The sequence below is a fragment of the Hibiscus syriacus genome, unplaced genomic scaffold (genome assembly GCF_006381635.1).
Source record: "Hibiscus syriacus cultivar Baekdansim isolate YM2019G1 unplaced genomic scaffold, ASM638163v2 tig00016563_pilon, whole genome shotgun sequence".
Classification (NCBI taxonomy): Eukaryota; Viridiplantae; Streptophyta; class Magnoliopsida; order Malvales; family Malvaceae; genus Hibiscus; species Hibiscus syriacus.
This window is the reverse complement of record NW_024062387.1, coordinates 634,528-661,627: the sequence shown is the minus strand read 5'-3', so window position 1 is coordinate 661,627 and position 27,100 is coordinate 634,528. Positions and strand designations below refer to the sequence as shown.

The following is a 27,100-nucleotide window of genomic DNA, read 5'->3' as shown; positions in this document are numbered from 1 at the left end:
TCAAAGCTAAAATTCTTAAGTATATAAGCATTTTTCGGGTTTGACTATCATTTTGGGGTATTTTGAGTCTGAATTTGGTCAAACGGATTGTGGAATCGGAATCAGGACGTCGAAAAACATAAAGTATGACTTTTCGAAAATTCATATTATTGGTCAAAGTCAAAGTCAACCACTTTGACCGTCAATTTGGAGGCCTTCGGGTTCGAATTTGACAAAACGGACTTCGGGACGTCGAAAACTATTAGAATAGGTGTACTCGGAAAATATTTACGGTCGTTTAAGGGTCGGTCAAAGCCAATTTAAGTTTTGGTCAAAGGAAGTCAACGGTCAACGTCGGGTCGGGTCGGGTCAGTCGAGTAGGGTCAGACCGGTCAAACCGATTCATATCGGTCAAATCGGTTCGAACCGATCGAAATCGGTCAGAACCGGTTGAAAACCGGTCAAACCGGTTTCCAGTCCTCCACTCTCCCTGCGGCGGCGCGTGTGGCGCGTGAGGCCTCCTCCGGGGGTCTAAAAATTCCGGAAAAATTTCTAAAAATTATTTTGAGCGATTTCGAGATACTTACAAAGATCGGTTCAAATTTTTGAACGGCGGAGACCTCGATTTCAACTCGGTCGAATCTTTGACTACTCTACCTCCTCACGCGCCACCGTCGACGGCGAACAAGGTTGACACCGGTGGACTCGAAACTACACAAGGAACACGATGGTGCAGGAGGTGTCGTAAACGGAGCAACGATCGGCGGTGAATTTAAGATTTTCCTGGTAATAGAGCAACGATCGGAGGTGTCGTAAACGTCAAGACTTTGATTGTAAATTCCCGACGTTTGGCAGCGTTTCGCTTCAATTAAATTGAAGGGTTTGTTCCTCGCTCGATGATGAACACAACGGTGGTTTTAAAACGACGATCAGAATTCGAACGGCGTCTGGATCGGGGTCGGAAATGGACATAGGGGAAAGGGAATTTGGGGTCAGAAAACCACCCACGCATATAACATATATAACCAAAATTTACCTAATTTTATTGGGTAAATTCAGGGCTTAGTCTCTGAATTTTCTTTAACTCTAAAACAAGCTCCAAATTTTAAAATCTTTCAATTTAGTCCCCAATTTTCGCCAATTTTTACAATTAACCTCCAATTTCAATTAAATATTATTTTTGTAAAAATTCGGGTTGTTACAATTCTCCCCCTCTACAAGAAATTTCATCCTCGAAATTTACCTTATGAGAATAGTTGAGGAAACTGAGCCTCCATTGACTCCAATATCTTCCAAGTAGCTTCTGAGGGGCCTCGATTACTCCATTGAACTTTGACCATTGGAATGCGCCTATTTCGAAGAACTCTCTCATCTCTTTCTAAGATATGAATGGGCTCTTCCTCATATGACAAATCAGGTCTCAGCTCCACCTCATCAACTTGAATGATGTGATCTGGATCTGGACGATATCGCCTCAACATTGATACATGAAAGACATCATGAATACGACTGAGCTCAGAAGGCAACTCAAGCTGATATGCAACAGGTCCTACCCTCTTCAAGATACGAAATGGTCCAATAAATCTTGGACTCAATACGCCCGAATTTCAATACTTTCTTCTACGGTGAAACTTTTAAGAAGACCTGATCACCAATCTCAAATTGTATATCTTTCCTTCTCTGATCTGCATAAGACTTCAGCCTATCAAATGCCTCTTTCAAACGGTCACGTATCAATCTGACTGTGTCCTCCGTCTCTCGCACTAACTCAGGTCCCAAAGTTTTCCTATCACGCAACTCAGTCCAACAGATCGGAGTGCGACATTTACGCCCATAGAGTGCTTCGTAAGGTGCCATACGAATGCTGGTCTGATAATTATTATTGTAAGCAAATTCAGCCAACGGTAAAAAGTTCTCCCAACTACCATGAAAATCAATTACGCAACCCCGCAACATATCCTCCAGAATCTGAATCACTCTCTCAGATTGACCATCAGTTTGTGGATGAAAGGATGTACTAAAATCCAATCGTGTTCCCAAAGCCATATGTAGCGCCTTCCAAAATCTCGAAGTAAATCTCGGATCTCGATCAGAAATAATAGACAACGGAACACCATGCAACCTGACAATCTCTGAAATATACAACCGCGCTAACTTGTCCAAAGTATAATTTACCCGCACATGAATGAAGTGAGCTGACTTTGTAAGTCTGTCTACAATCACCCAAACTGAATCTTTTTTCGAATGAGTCATAGGTAAGCCAGTAACAAAATCCATAGTAATACGCTCCCATTTCCACTCAGGAATCTTGATAGGCTGTAACAAACCTGATGGATGTTGATGTTCTGCCTTAACTTGCTAACAAGTCAAACACCTAGCCACAAAATCAGATATGTCTTTCTTCATCCCAATCCAATGATACCTCTCTCTCAAATTCCGGTACATCTTATCTCCTCCGGGGTGCATAGCATATGGACTACTATGAGCCTCAGTAAGGATAGTCTGCCTCAACTCAGCATCATCAGGCACACAATATCGACCTTTAAAGCATAAAACTTCATCCTGATCAATTGCGTAATCTGAGTTTGTCCCCTGCTCTACTTGCTCAAAGATGGAAAGCAAGGAGCTATCAAGGGGCTGCTTAGCCTTGATCTCATCAACCAAGGTCGACTTAACTTGCAATTCTGCTAACAAAATGCCATCGTCATATAAATTCATCTTGGCCATTAAAGACCTCAACTCCGATACCGTCTTTCGACTCAAAGCATCTGCTACAATGTTAGCTTTACCAGGGTGATAATCAATCACGCAATCATAATCCTTTAAAAGCTCTAACCAACGACGCTGTCTCAAATTAAGCTCATTCTAGATCAGAAGATACTTTAAGCTCTTATGATCCGTGAAAATATAACACTTCTCTCCATAAAGATAGTGTCTCCAAATCTTCAAGGCAAAAATTACTGCTGCCAACTCCAAATCGTGAGTAGGATAGTTACACTCATGCGGTCGCAGCTGACGGGATGCATAAGCCACCACCTTACTTTCCTGCATTAAAACACAACCAAGTCCTGAATGTGACGCATCACTATACACTGTAAAATCCTTCACGGACTCTGGTTGAATCAACACCGGTGCTTGAGTCAAAACCGCCTTTAATTCCTCAAAGCTCTCCTGTTGTGCCTCGCCCTAGTCAAACGGCACATTCTTCCTTAACAACTTTGGCAAATGAGAAGCAATGATCAAGAAGCCCTCAACAAAACGTCGATAATAACCAGCCAAGCCCAAGAAACTGCAGATCTCATATACGTTCTTAGGTCGATTCCAATTCATAATAGCCTCTATCTTACTGGGATCGACCTGAACACCTCGCGTAGAAATAATATGCCCCAGAAACGACACTTCTTGAAGCCAAAACTCACACTTACTTAGTTTGGCATATAAACGATGCTCTCTCAAAGTCCGCAGAACGATCTTCAAATGCTCGTCATGCTCTGCCTCAGTACGAGAATAGATCAGAATATCGTCAATGAAGACCACCACAAATTGATCCAAATATGGTCGGAACACCCGATTCATCAAATCCATGAAAGCTGCAGGAGTTCGTCAAACCAAAAGGCATCACTAAGAATTCATAATGACCATATCTAGTGCGAATGGCCATCTTTGCAACATCAGATCCTTTAACATTCAATTGATAATACCCCGAACGAAGATCAATCTTAGAGAAAACAGTAGCTCCTCGCAATTGATCAAATAAGTTATCAATCCTGGTAGTGGGTTTTTATTCTTGACCGTCATCTTGTTCAATTTCCGATAGTCAATACATAATCTCAACGACCCATCATTCCTTTTCACGAACAGAACTGGAGCTCCCCATGGTGAAGTACTATGTCGAATAAATCATCGATCGAATAATTCTTGCAATTGGTACTTCAACTCCTTAAGTTCCTTTGGAGCCATACGCTAAGGTGTCATCGAAATAGGTGAAGATCCTGGATAAGTCTCAATCTCGAACTCTACCTCTCTATAAGGAGGTAACCCATGCAACTCCTCCAGAAAAACGTCCGGAAACTCGCTAACTGTACAAATCTCCTCGATCGTGGACAATGCACCTTTGGTGTTCAAAATACAGGCAATGAAAGTCTCATATCCCTTCCGGATCATACGATCAATTTCCATCGCTGAAACTATATTGGAGAGATAGCCGCGACGTTCACCAATTAACACAACGGTCCGACCATCAGAAGTTTTCAGAGTAGCTCTCTTGTACTCGCAATCCAGATTTACTTTGTATTTAGTCAACCAATCCATCCCAAGAATTAGATCGAACTTCTCTAAAGAAAGCTCCATAATATCAGCGAGAAAAAAAAATTTCTCCCTGAACCTCAAGAGGACAACGCCGAAATACTTTATTCACAAATACCGCTTGTCGTACTGGACTCGTAACTGTAATAGTATTTTCAGTGTTCTCAATCGGAATCTGAAGGTTTCGAGATACCGAGCATGATACATAGGAGTGAGTGGAGCCATTGTCCAGTAATGCAAAGTATGAGATATAATAAATAGTAAATGTACATTCAATAACCTTAGGTTCATCTCTGTCATCCCGACATCTAGTGGCATAAACCAAAGCTGGCTGTCTAGCCTCAGAAGCTGTTGGCCCTCAATTTTACTGAGGTCAGGCTCTACTATCTGTCTTGGACGCTGATCCTCGAGTCTTTCCTTGAATACGATCTCTAATTCTGGTCTGTACTGTAATCTGAGAACGCACAGGAGTCTGAGTAGCGGTCTACTCAAACGAAGCTAGCTGAGGACAATCCCTCCTATAATGACCACTAGATCCACACTGATAGCAAAGACTCATTTTCTTACGACACTCTCCTGTGTGCTGTTTACCACAATGCTCACAAAGGAGTCCATGATAATACGACGAGGAACCGTCTCGATTGCCAACTAACGGTGAGGATGCTGCAGGCCTAAAAAGTGTATTGCTTCTCTGAGGGGCCAAAATATGAGTCCTCTTCCCGGACTATGCTGATGACTCAATATTAGTCGCTCCTATGATCGATGTAGTTATGCCAATACCTGAGGCAGAAGGTAGATTCGTTGGGGTCATAGGAGCAGGATCACCTAACGGAGGTGGGGGATCTACTCGTATCCCATCGATCGGGTCTGTAAATCTAGCCACTCGACATCGTCCACGGCTATTTTGATGACCACGTCTAGCACTAATTTTGATGGATCTCAAGTTTACTCTAGAAGATGAAACTTAGGGTTAGATAAGCACTTGGAGTCTCGAACACAGTTAAAAATCTTAATAATTTTGTGACATGGCCTTAGTAACTTGTTTTGTAAAATATTTCAAAACTGTATTTTCAATGTGCACTCATACACAGTCCGAGGGTTAAAAACCAAAAGCTCTGATACCAATAAATGTAACCCCCTAGACCCAGCCTATGCATTTCGACTAAGTCTAGTGGATCACAAAGATATTTTCCAAAACCGTTATCCAATCAATGTAAAATCACATTATTCATGACATGAAATTATAATAAATTATACTATTAAAACTCAACTCTTAAATATAAAACCAATCAGTAATAAATTAATTTAAAACATATCTTAAAAATCAAAACCACGATAAACTGAATAGTAATAGCAAAAGTATCATCATTATAAAATCCAATACTTTAAAATAGGTCCATGTCACCAGAATAAAGTCAACTTGCAAGATTAAAATATTACAATCAGATGTACTTCAAGAGATATGTTGATCCTCCAAGTGCTCAAACCGAGGTATCTAACCAACAGTATCTGAAAGGGGAAAAACATTTTCGAAAGGTGAGCTAGGCTCAGTGTGTCCCAACATTACCATAAAATCACAATAGGTACATTAAACAAATCATAGTCCAGTAAATCTCACAAATTCGTAAAAGAGTTTAACTTTTGAAAATTATAGTTTAAACCCTTTTCTGGTACACCATCGGTAGTTCACAAAATTATTTTCCATATAGCTTACTTTATGCACATAGCAAAAAGAAAGCCGACTTAAGGATAGGCTATGAAGTTTGTATTCTTAAGCCCAAGTCAATAAGTCTATATAGCTTACCCTAAGCACACAACAAAGGAAAACCTACCTAATGAAACATCTTGGGGCCCTCAAGAGTCACATTAGGCCCGTTTATTAGCTTGATCAAAGCTATATAATTGTAGTTCAATCCATCCCAAAATCAATATCCATATACCAGTCATCAAAGTCCATAAATCATCAACAATAAATCGGTGTACCAACAATAATAATCCATAGATTTCAATGTACCATATTTCAAAACATATAAAATCATTATGTAGTAAACAGGAACACACCTCGATAATGGGTTCATAGCTAAAATTCTTAAGTATATAAGCATTTTTCGGGTTTGACTATTATTTTGGGGTATTTCGAGTCTGAATTTGGCCAAACGGATTGCGGAATCGGAATCAGGACGTCGAAAAACATAAAGTATGACTTTTCGAAAATTCAAATTCTTGGTCAAAGTCAAAGTCAACCACTTTGACCATCAATTTGGAGGTCTTCGGGTTTGAATTTGACAAAACAGATTTCGGAAACGGATTCGGGACGTTGAAAACTATCAGAATAGTTATACTCGGAAAAGATTTACAGTCGTTTAAGAGTCGGTCAAAGCCAATTTAAGTGTTGGTCAAAGAAAGTCAACGGTCAACGGTCGGGTCGGGTCAGTCGGGTCGGGTCAGACCGGTCAAACCGGTTCATACCGGTCGAAACCGGTTCGAACCGGTCAAACCGGTTTCCAGCCCTCCACTCTCCCTACGGCGGCGCGTGTGGCGCGTGAGGCCTCCTCCGGGGGTCTAAAAATTCTGGAAAAATTTCTAAAAATTATTTTGAGCGATTTCGAGATACTTACAAAGACCGGTTCAAATTTTTGAACGGCGGAGAGCTCGATTTCAACTCGGTCGAATATTTGACTGCTCCACCTCCTCACGCGCCGCCGTCGACGGTGACAAGGTTGACACCGGCGGACTCGAAACGACACAAGGAACACGATGGAGCAGGAGGTGTCGTAAATGGAGCAACGATCAGCGGTGAATTTAAGATTTTCCCGGTAATAGAGCTAATAAAAACGTCAAGACTTTGACTGTAAATTCCCGACGTTTGACAGCGTTTCGCTTCAATTAAATTGAAGGGTTTGTTCCTCGCTCGATGATGAACACAACGGTGGTTTCAAAACGACGATCGGAATTCGGACGGCGTCTGGATCGGGGTCGAAAATGGACGTAGGGGAAAGGGAATTTGGGGTCAGAAAACCACCATACATATAACATATATAACCAAAATTTACCTAATCTTATTGGGTAAATTCAGGGCTTAGTCCCTGAATTTTCTTTAACTCTAAAACAAACTCTAAATTTTAAAATCTTTTAATTTAGTCCCCAATTTTCTCCAATTTTTACAATTAACCTCCAATTTCAATTAAATATTATTTTTGTAAAAATTCGGGTTTTTACACATAATGTTTTTGTTCTTTGGCACAACATTATAAAATTTCAGGCAATACTTGTGACATCTGATACTCCAGTATTACAATCATCATTCTTTATTTCCTCCAATTGAGAGCGCTCCAATTTAAATTCACTACTACCTACATATATAATAGAAAGTGGGCGGGCGGGCGAATATTTAGCTAGGCGGGCGGATGTGGGGCGGGAGGATGCGGGGCGGGTAATGTCTCAAACCCATTATCCGCCCACTACCCGCGACGGATATCACTTTCTAAATCCACACCCGCTCACTATCTGCTAAAATTATACCCATCCCCGCCCCAATTGGTGCGGGTGCGGTGCGGAATCCACGAAACTGTACCCATTTGCCATCCCTAAATTATGGGTTTGAGTACCAATTATAGCTTAATAAAAATATATATATATAAATATCGTAAAAAATATTGAGTTGAACAAAAATAAAACTGAAAATTAAATAAGTTTGAGGCAGACGTCATCTTTAAATAAGTTTTACGTGAACTGAATTTGAAATTTATAAATTAAATATTATTATTTTTGGACTCCTTTAGAAATGCAATAAAATGAAAGTATTACACATAAGTTGGGTTCAGTTTTTGTACACGTGAGTCCAACATTCAACTTAGCTCTTACAAGCCCAATAGGATATAATAACTAAAATTCTCATGATTTCTCCATGGAATACGAGATTTGATTCTTTCAAAATATCTAAATTTTTACGACAAATATTGCATATTAAGTATACACTAATAACCTAAAAAACTAAAATTATGAACACACAAGCTTATCATATATATATATATATATATATATATATATATATATTATATAAGATTATAAATTTAAGATAAAATTAAAACAAATACTACATTATAATTACCTTAACTTAACCCTATATATATATATATATATATATATAAATTCCAAGATAAAAGCAAAATTTGAATTCAATACACTCATCAAATCATAGGGTTTGTTTTGTTCTAGTGGACTGTGGGCCGATCCCGAAAAGTTGAAAAATTCAGTAAAAGGGTTCCCTATTCGGAGCTTTGCTTCTCTGTCGCTGTGTTAAATAATTTTGTCTGAAAATATTCCCCATCTCGTTCGGCTATATCTCCGGTCAGGTAATTTCCTCTTCTTCCACGCCAATTTATTTCCCGAAAAAGCTAATTTATCGCGAACCCAAAGTTTACATGGTCGAATTTGGTCACTCGAGGTCTTATTTCACTGCACAATCCTAGATTTGGAGTTTTAATTGCTTGCGTTTTCTCCTTCAATTTAGGGTGTTTTATCTTTAAGTTAAAGTTCGGTTTCGTTTCTGGAATCTTGTTTAGCTGAAGGGTTGGCTTATTAACAATGTGATCTTTACATCGTTTTCTCACCCAAACAAAGCGTACCATTGAGCGATTCCCAGTGGGTCTCTGATTTTGTATGATTAATTGTTCATAATCTTATCCTTTACTTCTTGAATGATGGAGTTTTATTTTCTGGAAAAAAGATTTTAATTTTTGGTTGCTATTGCTTTCAGGTTGAAGGTGATTATGTTTACTGGATATATCCTGGAGAGGGCTCGTGATCTTTTCAGGTATGCTCTGGTCTTAACTCTTTTGTTATGCGCTACTAATAGTTCGTATCCGTATAGATCATTCGACAACCAAAATGCTTGTGTAATGGCCCGGATCAGTGATCACCATGCAATTTCAACAGTATTTTTGAGTTACTGTTATGTCGAAGATATAGGTTAATTGTAGGAAAGAAGCTCATTTTGTTGTTTCTAATTTTCGAGTTACCATAGGGCATAGAAATGTCAGTCAAGTTATATTATTGGTAAACCAGAAGTTATAAATATACGGATTGCTCAATATTTGTATATCATGTTTAATTCGAGTACTCGTTCAAATTTTTGTCGTGGCTGTTATAATAGAGCCTGCATCATATATTATATATACGTGAAAAGTTGCATAAGATTTAACACTATCTGAATTTGCAGGTGTTCTGGTAACAGTCTTTATTCTAAAAGATTCCATTTCAGTTACCCCCTTGGCTGGTAAAAACTATGCTACCGACTGGGGAAAAAGAAACTCGTCATCGTGATAGCAACAATCAAAAAGTCCACCCTCAACCCATGGAAGAGAGCATGAACCAGAATCCAGAAGCTGTGGAAGCTGTCATATCTAAATTATTTACGAACATCTCCTCCCTCAAGTCGGCTTATATTCAGCTACAAACTGCGCACACACCCTATGACCCTGAAAAGATCCAAGCTGCTGATAAACTTGTAATATCTGAGCTGAAGAATCTATCTGAACTGAAGCACTTCTACAAGGAAAAGAACCCCAAGCCGGTGTGCGTTTCTCCAAAAGATTCTCGTTTAGCTGCTGAGATCCAAGAACAACAGAGCCTGCTGAAAACCTATGAGGTTATGGTTAAGAAATTTCAGTCCGAAATTCAGAATAAGGATTCTGAGATTCGACAGTTGCAGCAGCAAATTGAAGATGCAAACCAGAAGAGAGTGAAATTGGAAAAGAATATAAAGCTCAGGGGCTTGTCTATGAAGGAATCTGAAAACTCAGGAGAATTAAATGGAATCTTTCCTGTGGATTTGACCCCTGAGCTCTTCACTTCAGCTGTTGAATCTGCTTTCAAAGCTATTCATGATTTTTCTAAACCATTAATCAACATGATGAAAGCTGCTGGCTGGGATCTTGATGCTGCTGCCGACTCAATCGAGCCCAACGTTGTTTATGCCAAGAGAGCTCACAAGAAATGCATTGAGTCCCACATTTGCCAGAGGATGTTCAGTGGGTTTCAACAGGAGAATTTCTCTGTTAAATTAGACAACCTGCCTCTCAATAAAGAGAGCTTCTTCAACCAATATCTGGCTCTGAGGGAGATGGATCCATTGGACATGCTGGGTCAGAATCCTGATTCCTTGTTCGGGAAATTTTCCCAGAGCAAGTACCTGATGGTTGTCCATCCAAAGATGGAAGCGTCATTCTTCGGAAATTTAGACCAGCGTAATTACGTAATGGGAGGTGGGCATCCTAGGACTCCATTTTACCAAGCCTTTCTGAAATTGGCGAAATCTGTTTGGCTTTTGCATAGGCTGGCTTACTCATTTGACCCTAACGTGAAAGTCTTTCAAGTTAAAAGGCGAAGTGAGTTCTCAGAGATCTATATGGAAAGTGTAGAGAAGAATTTGACAATGGATGAAACCCATGAGAAGCCCAAGGTTGGGCTAATGGTCATGCCTGGCTTTTCGATTGGCGGCAATGTCATCAAGAGCCGAGTTTATCTTTCAGGAATGAAGCTTAAAGAGTAAAATACCAGCACCATGCAAATCTATCTAGTTTCAAGAGTAACTCACATATGTACCAATATAGTGTGATGTTCCTCCTTACAATTTGTAATTGCTATAGTTATGCAATCTAGTAATTGTATCTCCACATCGAGCTCACTGTTCCTTTGTGTGCTTCAACTGTTCTTCTGGGTTCCTTGCATGCAGCAAGGCAGTCCCATGATTTGAGCATCGTCTGTTTCTATGCTTCTGTTGTGCCCATAGATTACTGAAAGAGCTGATGCAAGGAAAAGGTTATGGTTATGAAACGTTATTGTTCGTCTCAAAGATAGTGTTTGATCATCAATGTTGCCCTTTCATGTTAAATATCTATTGTACTTGATTTTTCCATTACAAGTATCTCAATAGAGAAGATACAACATGGTGGAGTCTTCTAGATTCAACTTACAGAAAGCTACACCATTGATTGATTTTGTGGTTTTGATTTTGAGGAGAAACCGCTGAATCACATGATCTTTGAGGCTTCCCCGCTGGTTCCCTTAAACCGAGGATCATGTTGGCCAAAGAGCTTATCTTGTGCTCTCGGCCTAGGACATCGCCGAGAAACTAGTCTAACTCAAACCGTCCTTTTCTCATTTATACATATGTTCTCTTTTTTTTTAATATTCCGTAAGACTTAATTTCAAAATTAACTTTAAACATTTATTTGAAGAGTCATGTTAGTATTTATTTTTCAAAAAATATTTTAATTCTAATGTTTCAATTTTCAATCAAAATGTCTCGAACTGAATGCAGTGTTTTGAAAACCGGACTGGACCGGCCGATTCAACCGTGAACCGTTGCCTGGTCCAGTCCATTCTATCCCGGTTGAACCGGTTCTAGTGAACCGCAAGGATCCGTTCGAACCGGACGGACCGTGAACCGGTTCAACCTAATTTTTTTTATTAAATGTTTTTGGTATTTTTATTAATTTTTTAAATAATTATGACGTCGTCCGGTTTTTACGACCGGTGACCGGTTCGACCGATTGAACCAGTGAACCGGTAGCACGATCGGTTCGTTGATCGGTCCGGTTCTAAAAACCATGACCTAATGAAAACAATTGGTTGACTAACACTTAATTTATGTTGTTAACATGATGTTTTATATGTATTAAATTAATAATATATCGCAAGTCATGTCACATAAGATAATGATGTGATATATATCACATCACTTAAAGTAATAACATAACATGTGTTGCATCACATAAATTGATAACGTGATTTGTATTATGTCTTTCAAAATGATGATATGATATACTATGTCACTTAATGTGATGATATAAGATGTGTTATGTCACTCAAAGTGACGGCGTGACATGCAATATGATATTTAAAGTAATGATGACATGTAATTAAGATATATATCACGTTACTCAAGGCAACGATATGATATGTACCACATTAATTAACAATTTTTATTTAATATGGAGTATTTTGATCAAAAATTGAAACTCTATAAACTTTACTGTTTAAAAGAAAAAATAAGAATTAAAATAATCATTCGAGTAAATATTAGAGGGTTACTTTTGATGTTATATCATTTTATAATTTATAAATTATATGATTATTATTCTTAATAGTTTCATCTCCTACATTTAAATTTAATTATTTTTAACGTGTTTTATCATTGTATCTAATGTTTATCGGTCAATTATTAATATTTTTTTAAAACGTGTATTATCATTTTATCTAATAGGAGTATTTGTTAAACCATTAAAACCTCACCTTGCAAACTATAATTGCTTGACCCAGAACATTCTGCACGTGCTCTTGTTCCATAATATGCTGCAAAAATTGTAAGATCGAGAACACCCACATCTTAGAACATGATCTTTGTACTAAATTTTTGTGGAATAGGATTCTTATTTTATTCTATACTTGTTTCACTACGACATTGTTACTTAGCTAATTGTTCTTAATTTCACGTAAACTGCAACCTTAGCAATGGCTTTTCATGCGACAAGTTCTCTCAAGTCTTCTATATATACACTTCCATACGCGTTCTTTAATTTCAATTCTCAGTTCAAACCCTTCACGCATTGACCAATGGCCAAGATCAGCCTCTTCCCGGTTTTGTTCTTTCTTTTCGTCTTTCACGACAACATCGGTACGGTTAAGTCATCCGCGGTGAGAACGAGAGATTCGAGACAACCCGGAGCAAAGACCTTCATCGAGGTCTCATGCCGGACCACTCGATATCCGGGCCTGTGCATGAAATATCTCGCCCGCTATGCCAACTCCAGCATTCGGAACGAGCATCAACTGGCCCGGGTTGCCTTGACAATAAGCCTATACAAGGCTCGTCACACAAGGTCGTACATGTTGAAGGTGGCTAAAGAGCTGGGATCAATAAAGGCCGAAGAGTATCCAGCCGTGAGAGACTGCTTGCAACAAATCGACGATAGCGTAAATCAGCTTAGGCGATCGATCAGAGAGATCCGGCGATGCGACCCGAAATCCGGGATTTCCTATGACATCTTTTTGGCACATAGATAATGTTGAGACTTGGGTTAGTGCTGCCCTAACCGATGCTAGCAATTGCGTGGACTAGTTTCCGGGGCGTAGGATGAGTAAAATGAAGGCCACCATTAAAGTCAAAGTGATAAACGTTGTGCAGCTAACGAGCAATGCACTGGCCTTGTTTCACCGATACGCTGCCAGGTCTGCTGCCAAGAAGAAGCCATAATAAAGCTAATATTATATCGATACATAGAAAGTTATATTGATTTGAAGTGTGAATATTACGTTTTTTTCTTTTCAAATAAGTATATAATTACTGCTTAAATCATTTGAAAAAATGGAAATTACTTATTTTTTTCATCACAACTTCTTTTCGTCCATTTTAGTCCAAAAGAAAATCTCCAGATTGAGTCCCATCCCTCAAAGAAAATCCCCAATCAGAGAGTCAGATCGCTGCACTGATGTTGAAATTTCTAGGGATCGTGGAAATTTCCTCTACTATATTTTGGGATTATTGGAAATATTGTCTTAATTTTTAGTTATGTTTTATATGTTATATCTGATCAAAATTAACATCTTAGTCTTAGTGGTTAAGTGGGCAAACTCCATGCCTCACTCGCATAGGTTTGAAATCCTATGAGAACCATAATTTTATGATTAATTTGATAAAAATAATTATTTATAATTAATTTACTAAATATATGTTTACTGATGTAATATTATACCACGCCCACAATCAGCATTTCATTCCAAGTGGATCTATCAAGTAAAAAAACGTTTAAAATCAATTAATGTTTAATATTTTAAAAAAGCGTTACTTGATTAAGAAATGAAAAGTTAAGGTCTCAGATACTTTTAAAAAATCATGGACCAAAATTATTATTCAATTAAGTTTTAAAAAGTCAATTTTATCATTATACTTTATGTTTACATACAAATTAAATTTATAGTAAAGTTTACAAATGGTCCTCAACTATATCATAATATTTTGTTGAGTACTTCAACTATTAAAAGTTACAAATGATCCTCCAACTATAGGGTGTTATTTTGTTGAGTCATTTGAGTATTAAAAGTTACAAAATGGTTACTTAGCTATTTATATGTTTCAAATCTGTCCATTTTCGTTAAAAAAAATTGACCAAAATATGAGTTAGACGTTAATCTATTGATTAAGATATGATAAAATATGACAAAAAATCTCAAATGATTATCATATCTCAGTCACCATGTTAACCCCTAACTCAAACGACCTTCATTTTTTATACATAAAAGGGCGAGTTTGGAACATATGAATAGTCGGGTGATCATTTCATAACTTTTAATAGTCAAGGGACTCAACAAAACAATGTCTTATTGTTGGGAGACTATTTTATAACTTTTAATAGTCAGGTGACTCGACAAAACAACATCCTATAACCGAGGATCATTTGTGTACTTTACCTTAAAATTATATATACTTAAAAGGAAAAATAACTATAATAATGATTCTTTTTCAAAATATGTGTATTTGACACAGTTATTTTTGTAAAATTTATATTTTAATATAACAAATAAGGAAAAAATGTTTTTGGGTTAAATTGAATTTATTCAAAGTCTTCAAAAATAATTCAAAATCCAAATAAAAGTTAAAAATATGTTTTTAAATGTTTTTCAAACTTAATCGAACCTTTTCAAACATTATCGTTTTCGCGCTTTAAAGTCATGTTTCCAAGCTTCTCTGGCTCAAATGATCGATTCCTTGGACAACAATGAGTTTGGGATTGATCCCTTGACAAAAGGATCGATTCATTTGGTATAACGGTTGAAATATTTGAAAAATGATCGATCCTTTTGGTAAAAGGAACGATCCCTTGTGCCTTAAAAGTTGCAGGTAATGTCTATTTTGATCCCAATGGCTAGAGACGACTAGTAACTGATTCCAACATATAAAAACAAGTCAAGACACTTGAAAAAATGTGACTAACACATATCCAAACAATCAAACATAAGATATAAACTTTTCATTCTTTATTTTTTTCTCTTGTAAATATTTGTGTTTTTTTAGCTTTAATTTGTAAATACCTTTCTTTTTAGAGGTTTTATTGTTTATAATTATTTTCCTTTGTATATGGGTTTTGGTTATAGCTAAGCCTTTGAAAAACTAGGGAGTTTGTAAAGGTTGTCTCTTTGTCCTTGAAAAAGAAAGAACAAATTAGTAGATTTATTGGAAAATCATAAGTGAACAACTTAGATAGTGGATGTAGACTTCATTGAGGAATTTGAACCATTATAAATCATTGTGTAAATATTCTTATCTTTATACTCATTACTTCCTAAATCTCAAAAGTCAATTACCCCCTCTTAGCATATTTCGATTCACCGAACAAACTTCATCGAGCCTAACCATTTTTTTAAAACTTATAGTTCTTGCAAGGCGAAGTTGGGAGATCACTTTTGTACTCCATGTACTTTAAAAGGTCTGATTTGGGTGGTAACAGACATTAAATAATAGACGTAATCCAAACGGTCAGTTTTCGAACATGAGATGAATTCGAAGTTCAAAGGAACACATTTGTTCGTCTCACGGTGTTCTTTTAATAGATATATATAAGAGATTATTATTTGATGTATCGATAGTATATAATTTTATATATTATAAAAATAATTAATTTTTATTTGAACATATACATATAATTAATTAATATATGAAAATCGAATGTACTTATGCATTCAATGCTTTTCTCCAATCATAGTTTTCGTTTTACGTGCAAGCTGTGCGAACCAACTTGTCATAGTCAAAATCATTTCTCAAATAATGTGGATAAGGATGTTGTTGTTGATGTCCAATCATATAATTAATTAATGATTTGTCAATGGATGATGGGATTAATTAAGAATCCGAAACGGGAACCAAAACGAAACCTTTTTTTATGTAAAAGAAAAATTAAAAGTCGTATACTAATCAATCATCCATCGTTTAAAACTTGGATCGATTGTTGAACTTCCTAATATTCAAGGATGGTTCAATATTCTATTAATCCTTCTGATATGTGTGAGTTATGAATCTAGTTTTTATATTTTTTATTTAAAAAACATGTTGATTATGACTGAATAATCAAGGTGAGTATTCAATCGAATCAAATAATTTTTTAATTGAGAAGCCCTATTTATTCTTAATTCAATTTTAAAAATTTCAAATTGAATAGAGTGAAATAAAGTTTGAATCGAATAAATGTTTGAGTTAAATTAAAATATTATAGATAATATGACTAAATTCTAAGTTAGAACATATACATTTAACGTTGCATGTATTGAAATTTCTTTTAAAGAAAAAAAGAAAAAAATGATACTTTATATTTAATAATTTATATATTTAAGATCTTGAATTTATAATTATAGAACAATTTTTCGTAATTTTATATTTTTATAGATTTTCAAAATGTTTTAAGGATATATGTTTTTTTTTTAAAACTTTATAATTTCAAAAAAAATTTGATAGCTTTATATTATTTATGAAATTCAATTTATTCAATTTATTTTAATTATAAAATTCAACTCGATTTAAATTCAAAAATCGAATAAAAAATGATTAACTCATATAATTGATTTGACTAAGTCAATGTTGCGTGCGAGTACTATAAATTGGACGGAAAATATGTGCAAGTATACGTAATCACACAAGTAATACAGATTGAGTGAGTATTGTTCCCACGAGGATTGGAGCAAGTTACAAGTTAAGTTCAAGCACGAATATTAAACTACCTAAGTTTAGTTAGTGTGGTAGTATGCACAAATGAGAATGTTGTGACAAAATGGAATATGTGTGGATATAGGTTCAATGTATTGTGAAAATGTGATGGCGATGTGGCAGAGTAACAAATGGAATTTTTGTGACAATTGAAGATGTATTTAAAATGTAAACAACTGAAAATATCAATGCAAAATGAGTTAAAAATTCGGAAATAAGTAAGCAGACTTAATAATCTTCACACAACAAGCTACTATGAGAATGAATGGTGGGGTTGCCAAAGAATCCTAAGTCTTGCCTCTCAGAATGATTCAAGTGTCTATGGTCTATTTATTTGACAGAGTTTACTAAGAGTGCCCATACGCTCTCTTGAGTCAAGGAACCTGACAAATGCAAATGCCACGGTAATACCTCTCGACGTGAACAATAACATCGAACCTATCAAATATGCACTACTCCTTTTAGTCATTGAAATCCTATTCTTATCTCTAAGGTGGATTAGATCTTAGTTAGCAACTAAAACCCATTGCTCACGTAGATCCTCCTTTAGTTTCTCGAACACTAAAGATCTATAACCTAGTTTTTCTCGAACACTAAGCAATATACTTAAGAAATGAACACCTCATGCCTCCTACAATCTTTAGTAATTAAGCACAATGAGCAAAACAAATAGATGAACATAAAAACTCAAAACGTTCATTAAAACAAGTACTTAATCATCCATGAGAAACCCACACCAAATAAAGTTTAGTTCATGGTAGGGTTCGAAATATCCAAGTGAATAAATCATTCCATGCAACCCAAGTAAATCGAAAGAAAATAAAGTAAAGGGATGGAGAAAACTCCCAACACGCACTGTCGGTTGCTACTCGAGCCACCACGAACGACACCTTAGCGAGCTAGCTCCTCTCGGACGCCTAGCACGCTAGACTATGGAGGAAACCCTTGTAAAGATAAAAAGGGAAAGAAAGTTGGAAGCTTTCTAGCCGTCTTACTTAGCTCACTATTTCCCTCTAAAAGAGTTCTCCCTTATTTTTGTGCCCACATTTTCTATTTATACTAAGGGAATTTCCTAGGTTTTGATGCAAAAATTCTCATAGTACCCTCAGGTACATTCTTCACATGAAGGTGGTTACAAGGGAGTCTGTGGTCCCCTCCTAGGCGGTTGGTGGCAGGAAACACATGAGTGCGTACGGCTAGCAGCTCCCATGAAAACATCTTCTTCATTTTTGTCTTTTTCTGCATACAGGAGTTGTCCCAATTTGCCTCGACAATTCTCCCTTGCTTGCCATCTGAAAATGCTACGGCATCCTCCATGTTCACCCTTTGCTTCATTGATCTGCACATCACCAGCAAAGCACAAACCTTCCCCGTAAAATAGCACCATTTACACCATAATATGCCACGACAAAGCCAAACCACCAAATGTAGTTATATGCTCCTATATGCATCTAAATGAACCTACATACACCTTAAGTGAAAAGACTCTAAATATATCATTTTTATGGAGTTATTAGTCAAATTTTAATATTTTTCAAGTTTAGTCGAATTTTGCTTACTCCTGCAAATAGTGACCACATTTGTTGTTAAGTTATATTTCACTATTACTCTTCGTACTATGTGTAAGTTGTAATTTAGTTCATGTTCTCCAATTGATAATTTTAAATTGATATAAATTAATTATATTACATTTGTACTGTTTAGATCATAATTTTTTTTTGCACCTCAAAATATTTTATTAATAACTCATAAACCTGGGTTGTGTGTCTCATTAAACTCCCTCTAATTTTAAATGGAGGAAAAGAGTATACCACAAATAGGTAAATTTTAAATTACAAAGATTTAACACAATTGAATTAGAACAGAGAGATTAAATCTACAACTTATGCATAATATAAGGACTAATAGAGGAAATAATATATCTATTATTCGTATCGATATTCATTTTCGTTTTGCATGCATCCAGGCTCCTTTTTCTTTTCTTTTTAATCACATTTTCAACTGGAATAAAAATCCTTATAAAAACTTAGTAAAGGTTTAGTTGATACCCTTTTATAAATCAAACTTGTATCAATTTAGTTTCTTGTAATGTTCCGTACTGCATCAACACATCAATTGAGTCAAGTAATGATAAAGTTTTTTTTCTTAATTATGTTTCATAATCGGAATTGGCTTCAAATATCAAGATACGTACGATTATAAAATATCATCCCCCATTTAATTATGAAAACGACTCAATATCGTACGTATCACTCCTCCTAACAAATTTGATTTCAAGACAAAATTTTCATGACGAAAATCAAAAACTTTTTTGTCATCTTAATCGTAAACTTTATATAAATTTCGTGTTTCTACCTAATTAAGAAGCTCGTTTTAAGTAAAATTATAAACCCAAGAAAGAAAAAGGTGCACGTACATACACTACGGGGGAAATTCTTAATGCAAAAGTTTATGTAAATTAATTAATTTCAGGTTTCTGAAAAGTTGTTGCCTTCGACGGAGTGAAACTAGAGAGAGAAACAATTGTAGCTTTGTTTTCTCCCATCTGCCTCCGCCGCCATGGTTAATTGCTAGTTGCTTTGCCTCCTTCAAGATGATTCGTGTTGTCTTGTCAGTAACGGTAGTTAGAGGATTCAACTGTCTTCTATTATGGAAGTGTTCTTGGATTTTGGTTTCAGTGCCATTCGTGTTTTTTTCTTTTAGAAGCAGGAGGAGTTTCTGTGTTGGATCCATTCTTGTGTTTGTGAGGTTCAGAAGCAAGCATGAAGCCTGTTTTGCGGTCCTGGGGGCAGATGGGAAGGTTGATGGAGGGCTCCTATTTTATAGTTTATCTTGTTTCTTCTCGGATTCAATAAGCATCAGATATGTTTCTGGCATTTAGGTGAATAGGTTGTGAATGTCGGCTCTTAGAGTTTCCAAGTGTTTCATGGTCTTTTTGGGCGGTCGGTTTGTTGTAGGTGGTAGGTTTCAGGTCCTGGTAGCAGCGTTTCAGCATTTTAGGTTAGTAGATTCGGGTTCAGTTTTTTCCTTGTCAGTTTTTTGGAAGCTCACTCCCCTTCCTCTTGTCGGTATAATCAAGTTGCAAGTTCGAATATAGCGGGGGTTAGTTTAGGTTCAATCTGCTGGTGGTTATCCAGTTTTATGGAGCTATGGAGCATTTTTCGTGCTGGATTAGTAGAGATGTCTGGTGTCATTCCTGGTGTTGTCGATCTGGGAACTTGTGGGGTCTTGTTCTTTCTTGCCTTGAAGGATCAAGTTTTAGTGTCCATTTTGAGGAAGCCAGTTTGTTTTTGGTTGTGCAGAGTGTTTCGATGGTACCAGAGTTTTGTTTCCGTTATAATTATTAATAGGGTTTTTCCTTCTTATTTCTTTCGGAGGTTCATGAAGAATTTAGAGAGTTCAGTGATAGCCTTGGACCGGTGATGGAGCGGAGATATCAGCAGTTTGACGGTGTTGAGTTGCTCTCTAGGTTGCAGGAGGGTTCCCTTGGAGTTGTTGGTTTCGAGGTAGTGTTTTTGTAGTTAGTTTCATTGAAGACTATCTTAGTGGTGTGGTGTTGGAGTACTGTCATGTTGCTGGCCGCATGTTATTCCTTTAGTGGGTTTTAAGGAAGTTGTCGGTGATGGTCTTTAGCTGTGCCCATACTGTCTCTTGATGGGCATTTTACTCTGTTGTTGGATGCTAGTTTCGGTCATGTTTCGGGTTTGTTGTGGTTCATTTTGGTGCTGGTTCATCCCACTGGTCCTCGTTCTTTCTTTTATCCGTGGCAACAAATGAAGGACGTTCAGGAAGAAATTTGAGTGTTGGTTGACTTGTATTCTGGTAGTGGTACGTGGCATTCAGGTGTTGAGGTAGAAGGTGAGGGTCCTTGTTCCGATGAGGCATGGGCTGATGAAGTGGATTCACTGACAGTTTGTAATGGGGGTAGCTGCGCATGGTCCCCGAAAGTCCGTTATGGTTGTTACGCATGTTTCGGTTTGCCTGAGGTGTGGTTCCTTTATCTCTAGAGGCTGTTAGTGGGTGCAAGTGGGCTTTGGTGTTGGGATTGTGTGATATTACTAAAGGTAATGCGTATAGTTAAGTTGTGCAGCTCATGGTAGATGTTTTTTGCTGTTCTTTGAGTGTTTTTGTTGTTTTTGTGTGCTTGTTGAAGATCGATGAAGCCTTGGTGTCGTGGTGTGTTTTTCAGGTTGAGTGAACCTGGTTTCTGCTACTGTTTGGTCACTCCCCATTGATGTTGTTCTGTTTGTAGTTTAGTATCGGTTGTCCTTTCTGTTCTTATTTCTTTAAGCTGATTGGATTGTATGCGTGTTTGTGTGAGTTTTGTTGTGGTTGGGGTATGCTTTTCGTGATGTTAGTGTTCATTGTATATGATCCCTTCCACCTCTAGGTTTACTCTTTTTCCTCCATTTAAGGTTAGAGAGGTTTTTTTTAATGAGGGCCTTGAGATGGTTTACTTTGCATTAGTTTATAATACAAAGTACCATCTTTCAAAAAAAAATTAATTTCAGGTGCATCTTTACTTATCAATGTGGCCGGATCAGGGCATTGAAACTGGGTTCCATTGACCTTGATTAGGGTTTGCATTTGGAAAACTATAGTGGAGTTATTGCGTGGTTTGGAGGCATGGGGCACAACATTATATATTTTAAGTAAAACGATACAAGGGCGATTAGACTGTATGCATTCTCATCCCATGGGATTAGTTGATTTTCCTTATTATTTCTTTTTTCTTCTATTGTTTTCTATTATTGATCGATGAAGTATTCAAACTTCGTTTGGATAGGAACAATATCACGTATTTCTTTGATGGTTAATCGGAAAAAAAAAATCCTCTTTTATGTTTTCTAGAATCTTTATATAAAATTATGCATTATTAATGATTAAAATTCAATGATTTTCTGCTTACGGTAATTAGTAGGGAAAAGTGGGTTAACTAGTAATTAATTTTTGTTGGCTGAAAACAAACTGCGGTCCGTTTAAATAAAGATTTAAAGCAAGCAGTTGAGAGATAACAAGTCAAATAAAATGAAATATGTATATTTTTTTCATTTCGAAAAATCAAAGTTACACAAAATGGATGAATCCATTGAAAATAAGGGCACGTCCCATAGTTTTTTTAGGGCCAATTTGCAGCAAAGCCGATCACGTAATGAAAAACCCAAAACAATCTGACTTTTCATCGTCACAATGGGTGACAGCTCGCTGTTAGACCAAAGTAAGGCTCTTCATCTTAATATTATATGCCATTTGCATGTAATTCTTAAGGTCAATGCATGTTTCGTTTTTCCTCTTGCTATCGTAGTATAAAAAAAATTCACTTTTCAAGCCGCCGACAAATAGTTTTGTTCTAATTTACGGTTTGAGAAGGTGCTAAAATTCAAACCTTTAGGTGGACCAAAACATCTATAAAAGGAGATGGAGAGATGGAGCTTTAATATCCCATGTAAACCCCAGCATTTTCAAAGAATAAAAAAACCCCATTCATGGCATTAGCACATTCTCAAATCTTCGTAGTACTTTTCGTGATTTCTTGTTTTGTTTTTCCTGTTGTATTAGGCTATAGGACCAACGATGTGAGATCGTGGTGCGGCAAAACTCCAAACCCGGTGCCGTGCGAGTATTTTTTGAGCAATGATCAAAAAAATATACCGATCAAAGATGAGCCCGATTTCCTCGAAATCTCCATGCACCTTGCCTTAAAGCGTGCCACTCATGCCGAAAGAAACGCGTATTCGTTGGGCCCGAAATGCCGAAACGAGCGTGAAAAGGCTGCATGGTCCGATTGTTTAAAGCTCTATGAGCTAACCATTCTTAGTCTCAACAAAACTGTTGACTCCAGCCCTAATCTCAACAAAGAGGATCGTCAAACATGGCTCAGCACGGCTTTAACCAACCTCGAAACGTGCCGGAACGGGTTTATCGAACTCGGTGTCCCGGATACCTTCCTCCCATGATGTCGAACAACGTGTCCAAGCTAATCAGTAACACCCTGGCTCTCAACAAGGCACCTTACAAGGAACCGACGTACAAAGATGGGTTCCCCACGTGGGTGAAACCCGGTGACAGGAAGCTGTTGCAGTCTTCGTCTCCGGCTCCTCGGGCAAATATCGTCGTAGCGCAGGACGGTTCAGGGAATTATAGGACAATAAAAGACGCGATATCCGCCGCTTCGAAGCGGTCCGGGAGTGGAAGGTACGTGATACACGTGAAGGCTGGCACGTACAGGGAGAACATTGAAATAGGAAGCAAGCTGGAAAATATTATGATGGTGGGCGATGGTATTGGGAAAACTATCATCACTGGGAGCAAAAGCGTCGGAGGAGGATCCACTACGTTCAATTCAGCCACTTTTGGTGAGTAAAATTTCGCATGATATCTTTACTGAGATAAAATTACTTCTTGCACGGTCACACTACAGTAAAAATGAACAACGGTCCTTGTCATGAAAGTATACCTTGGAAGGAAAAGGCAGGTAATATTAGTAGCGGAAACCTATGATACTAGGTTTAGACGGGGCACCAAGGCAACCACTTCTAAAACAACATCCCTCTTCACTATAACATGTTCTTCAATTAAATAATTTTAATAGATAACTGATTATTATTTAATAATATGATTTTTGTGATGAATCAGCCTACAATAACAACAAATGTTATTAATAAAATGGTTCTAATTTTCTTGGCTAAGCATCCGGGCTATTCGGCCATCCCTACATAACTTGTACATATAGCTTAGTAGATAAATATAATAAACAAAAAACAAACCTATAAATCTAAAATTAATGAGGTTATAACTCGTGCCTAATTTCCTTTTGAAACTTTTTTCATTTTTGTTTTAACTTTTATTATATATACATATATGCAAGATTCAAATATAATCATATTAATATTATTATAATATTTCATTGTTGAAATGTATTATTTTTAATGTGTTACATTATTAATTTGTTTATCAATTTTGGTAAGATAGATGAAAGTTAAATGTTGAATATAATTAGATATAATATATGATGCATTTTTATGCACAATCTCATGCATCGTCAATGAACCATGATAAATAAAATTTGTAAATTTTGTGTATTTTTCATTGAAAATATTCTAATAAATAAATTTAATTTTAAATTATTAAACATATTTACAATATCAAATCGTTAACATTTTTAGTTAAATGTAAACCATATTAAAAATTAATGGTAGGAAACATGCTGGTTAGTTCCCTTTGTATTTTCTTAAGAGTTTTTCTATAATTATTTTACTAATAATAAACTTTGATTCTTAATTAGTACTTAGACTTCTATTCAAAAACAAAATAGTACTTAGACTTTTGGTAAAACAATAAATAAAAACCAAACATCCTAGTAAGTAGATTAACTGGGTCAAAGGGGAACTATTAGTGTGTCCTATTTGTGGCAAATAAGTTACCATGAAGGCAACCTGTCTAAATTTTTTTCGTTTCCTTGTCACGTGTAAAAAACAAAAGGGAAAATAAAAGCATGGTTTGAAAACTTAACACACAATAAAATCACATTTATAGTTCTTAGAATTTCAACAATTCGACCAATGGATATTCATAGAAAATATAGCTGTTTTAGTCAAGAAAATGTTTTGAAAACTAAAACAGCATGAATCAGCGATTACATTGATGTGATTTGATCTGCGTTTTTAATTTTTGAGTCAAATTCTAGATTGAAAATGAAATATTAACTGACGTTCTTTTTTTCTTTTTGTAATAACGTCGGAATTTCAGCGGTTGTTGGAGATGGGTTTATTGGTCGTGACATTACGTTCAGAAACACCGCCGGTCCTAGAAACCACCAGGCGGTGGCTCTGCGTTCAGGCTCCGATCTCTCGGTGTTCTACAGATGCAGCTTCGAAGGGTACCAAGACACTCTTTACGTCCATTCCGAGAGACAATTTTACCGAGAATGCAACATCTACGGAACCGTCGATTTCATATTTGGTAACTCAGCTGTTGTGTTACAAAACTGCAACATATATGCACGGAATCCCCCTAATAAAACCAATACCGTGACCGCTCAAGGCCGGACTGACCCGAACCAGAACACCGGAATTATAATCCACAACTCTAGAGTTACGGCAGCCTCCGATTTAAGGCCGGTGCAGGGCTCGGTCAAAACATACCTAGGGAGACCATGGAAACAATATTCAAGGACTGTTTTCATGAAAACATACCTCGATAGCCTGATTAACCCCGCCGGTTGGATGGAATGGGATGGTAATTTCGCGCTTAACACGTTGTATTACGCCGAGTACATGAACACTGGCCCCGGTTCGTCCACGTCCAATAGAGTCCAATGGAGAGGTTACCGTGTTCTTAGGAGCGCAAGCGAGGCGTCAAGGTTTACCGCCGGTGAATTTCTCGCCGGGAATTCTTGGTTGGCTAGCACTGGTGTGCCTCACACTTTGGGGCTCTAATTTAATGCAATTGTATATGTATGAGTATGATAAATTTAATTACCGCTGGTAAAATAAATAACAGTTAAGGCTGTAAATGTCGATGTTGTCATTAGTTGTTTGTGTAATTGTAAAGTCTTATTAGTGAATAACAAAGTTGATTTCATCCTTTGTGTTCGGATATTACGTATATGTTTTTTTTAATAAACAAAGACGGCACGTCAATGACGATGTTCAATGGAATCAGCTGGTTAAGATGACAACATCAGTAAATCGCCAACCGAAAGCATATTTGTTTTTCTCTTGCAAACACAATTTGTCTGACTAGATTAGGGTTGGGTTGGTGATTGATATCTCAAGTAAGAAACTCGGTTGATGTTTGAAAATGACAAATTTGTTTTCAATTACTTTTGTGGTTTATTAAAGGAATATACACTTATCTACACCAAGAGTACGAGTTAAAATGATTTCAATTTAAGTAGGAATTCACTTATATTTTATTTATTTTAAAATAAATATTAAAAATTAGGAGTGTAACTAAACCAAGCTTGAGCGATAAAGTTGTGTTTTTGTTTATTTATTTATTTTTGAAGGCGTTCGTGTTCATACATTTAATGTTCACGAATATGTTCATTTAACGTTCGTGAGCATGCTCGGTTAATGTTTGCAAACATATTCCTTTAACGGCCACTACATCTTTTACCCTCGATTCATCTTTGCTCACTATAAAGACTTATAATACTCGTTGTCAGGATGGCAAACGGGAGGGACAAGTGCAAATACCCCTAAATCATATACAATTACAAATTACAAGTCAACATTCATGAAAGGTAAAAAATAATTAATTCAAAAATAAAAAATGACCGACCTGAAGTTAATCATATCTAGTAAGATCCGACTTGAATTTTGTCTGTCAATGATGTGACTCAATCGAACGAGATTCGACTGAAGTCCATCCGAACATAAACTAACTAGTATTTAACTACTTCAGACCTGAATCATTTTTATTGAACTAACATCTATCCGAACTGAAATTAATCGAACTAAACCTGAACTGAATCTGATGTCAAATCAACTAAAAAATGACCCGAACTAATTTATATGATCCGACCCGATTCGAGTCGAACTATCAAATTGACAACACAACATGTATCTAATTTTTCCTAACTTAATAGGATATGATTGAAACTCAACGATTACTTGAATTTACATCCCAGCCATGGTTATACCAATATTCCCCCACTGCTTTATTAGTCTGCCAATAATGTGCTTTGAAGCCAAAATCTTATGGTTCTTATTCCAATGAAAAGTGGAAGATGCTTCTGGAATTGTGGAATTCACCTTGGACCCTCTCAAACTCCGAGAATCCGCAGGGAATCGTGATTCCGCCTTGGTGGCTAAATCCATACTCCTCTTCGGCTCCTCGCAAGAGCTCGCCGAACAAAGGGTGGTTAAAGTAAATAACCGGTACCAAAACTCTATGAAAGTCACCGCCTTTTTTACCAACGTAGACGGCCAAGTGTCCTTTCGGGACTTCTCTTTGACGGGTCGTGACCAATCGAGACGTAACCCGACCCGGTTTTCACAGAGCAGAGAGATTTGGCTGCTTGTGTCAAGCAGCGACCCCAAGTAATAAGCT

The 27,100-nt window shown here is 36.8% G+C and overlaps 2 protein-coding genes and 1 pseudogene across 2 annotated transcripts; all 3 read left to right on the top strand.

Annotated features, from left to right (window-relative positions):
• Nucleotides 1–8,523: 8,523 nt before the first annotated feature.
• Nucleotides 8,524–11,121, top strand: LOC120208424 (protein GRAVITROPIC IN THE LIGHT 1-like). The gene is made up of 3 exons (XM_039207709.1): nucleotides 8,524–8,639; nucleotides 9,044–9,100; nucleotides 9,506–11,121. The coding sequence occupies exon 3, from the start codon at nucleotides 9,572–9,574 to the stop codon at nucleotides 10,835–10,837; it is 1,266 nt and encodes a 421-aa protein (XP_039063640.1). The 5' UTR covers nucleotides 8,524–8,639; nucleotides 9,044–9,100; nucleotides 9,506–9,571; the 3' UTR covers nucleotides 10,838–11,121.
• Nucleotides 11,122–12,891: 1,770 nt separating this feature from the next.
• Nucleotides 12,892–13,588, top strand: LOC120208425 (annotated as a pseudogene).
• An 8,913-nt stretch (nucleotides 13,589–22,501) lies between these two features.
• Nucleotides 22,502–25,516, top strand: LOC120208423 (pectinesterase 2-like). The gene is given in 3 exon segments (XM_039207708.1): nucleotides 22,502–22,996; nucleotides 22,999–23,400; nucleotides 24,794–25,516. Coding segments are annotated over 3 exon segments (1,557 nt in total). The 5' UTR covers nucleotides 22,502–22,530; the 3' UTR covers nucleotides 25,483–25,516.
• Nucleotides 25,517–27,100: the final 1,584 nt, after the last annotated feature.

Excerpts from the sequence above, each read along its gene's own strand:
- LOC120208424 (XM_039207709.1), top strand. The coding sequence starts at position 9,572 with ATGCTACCGACTGGGGAAAAAGAAACTCGTCATCGTGATAGCAACAAT.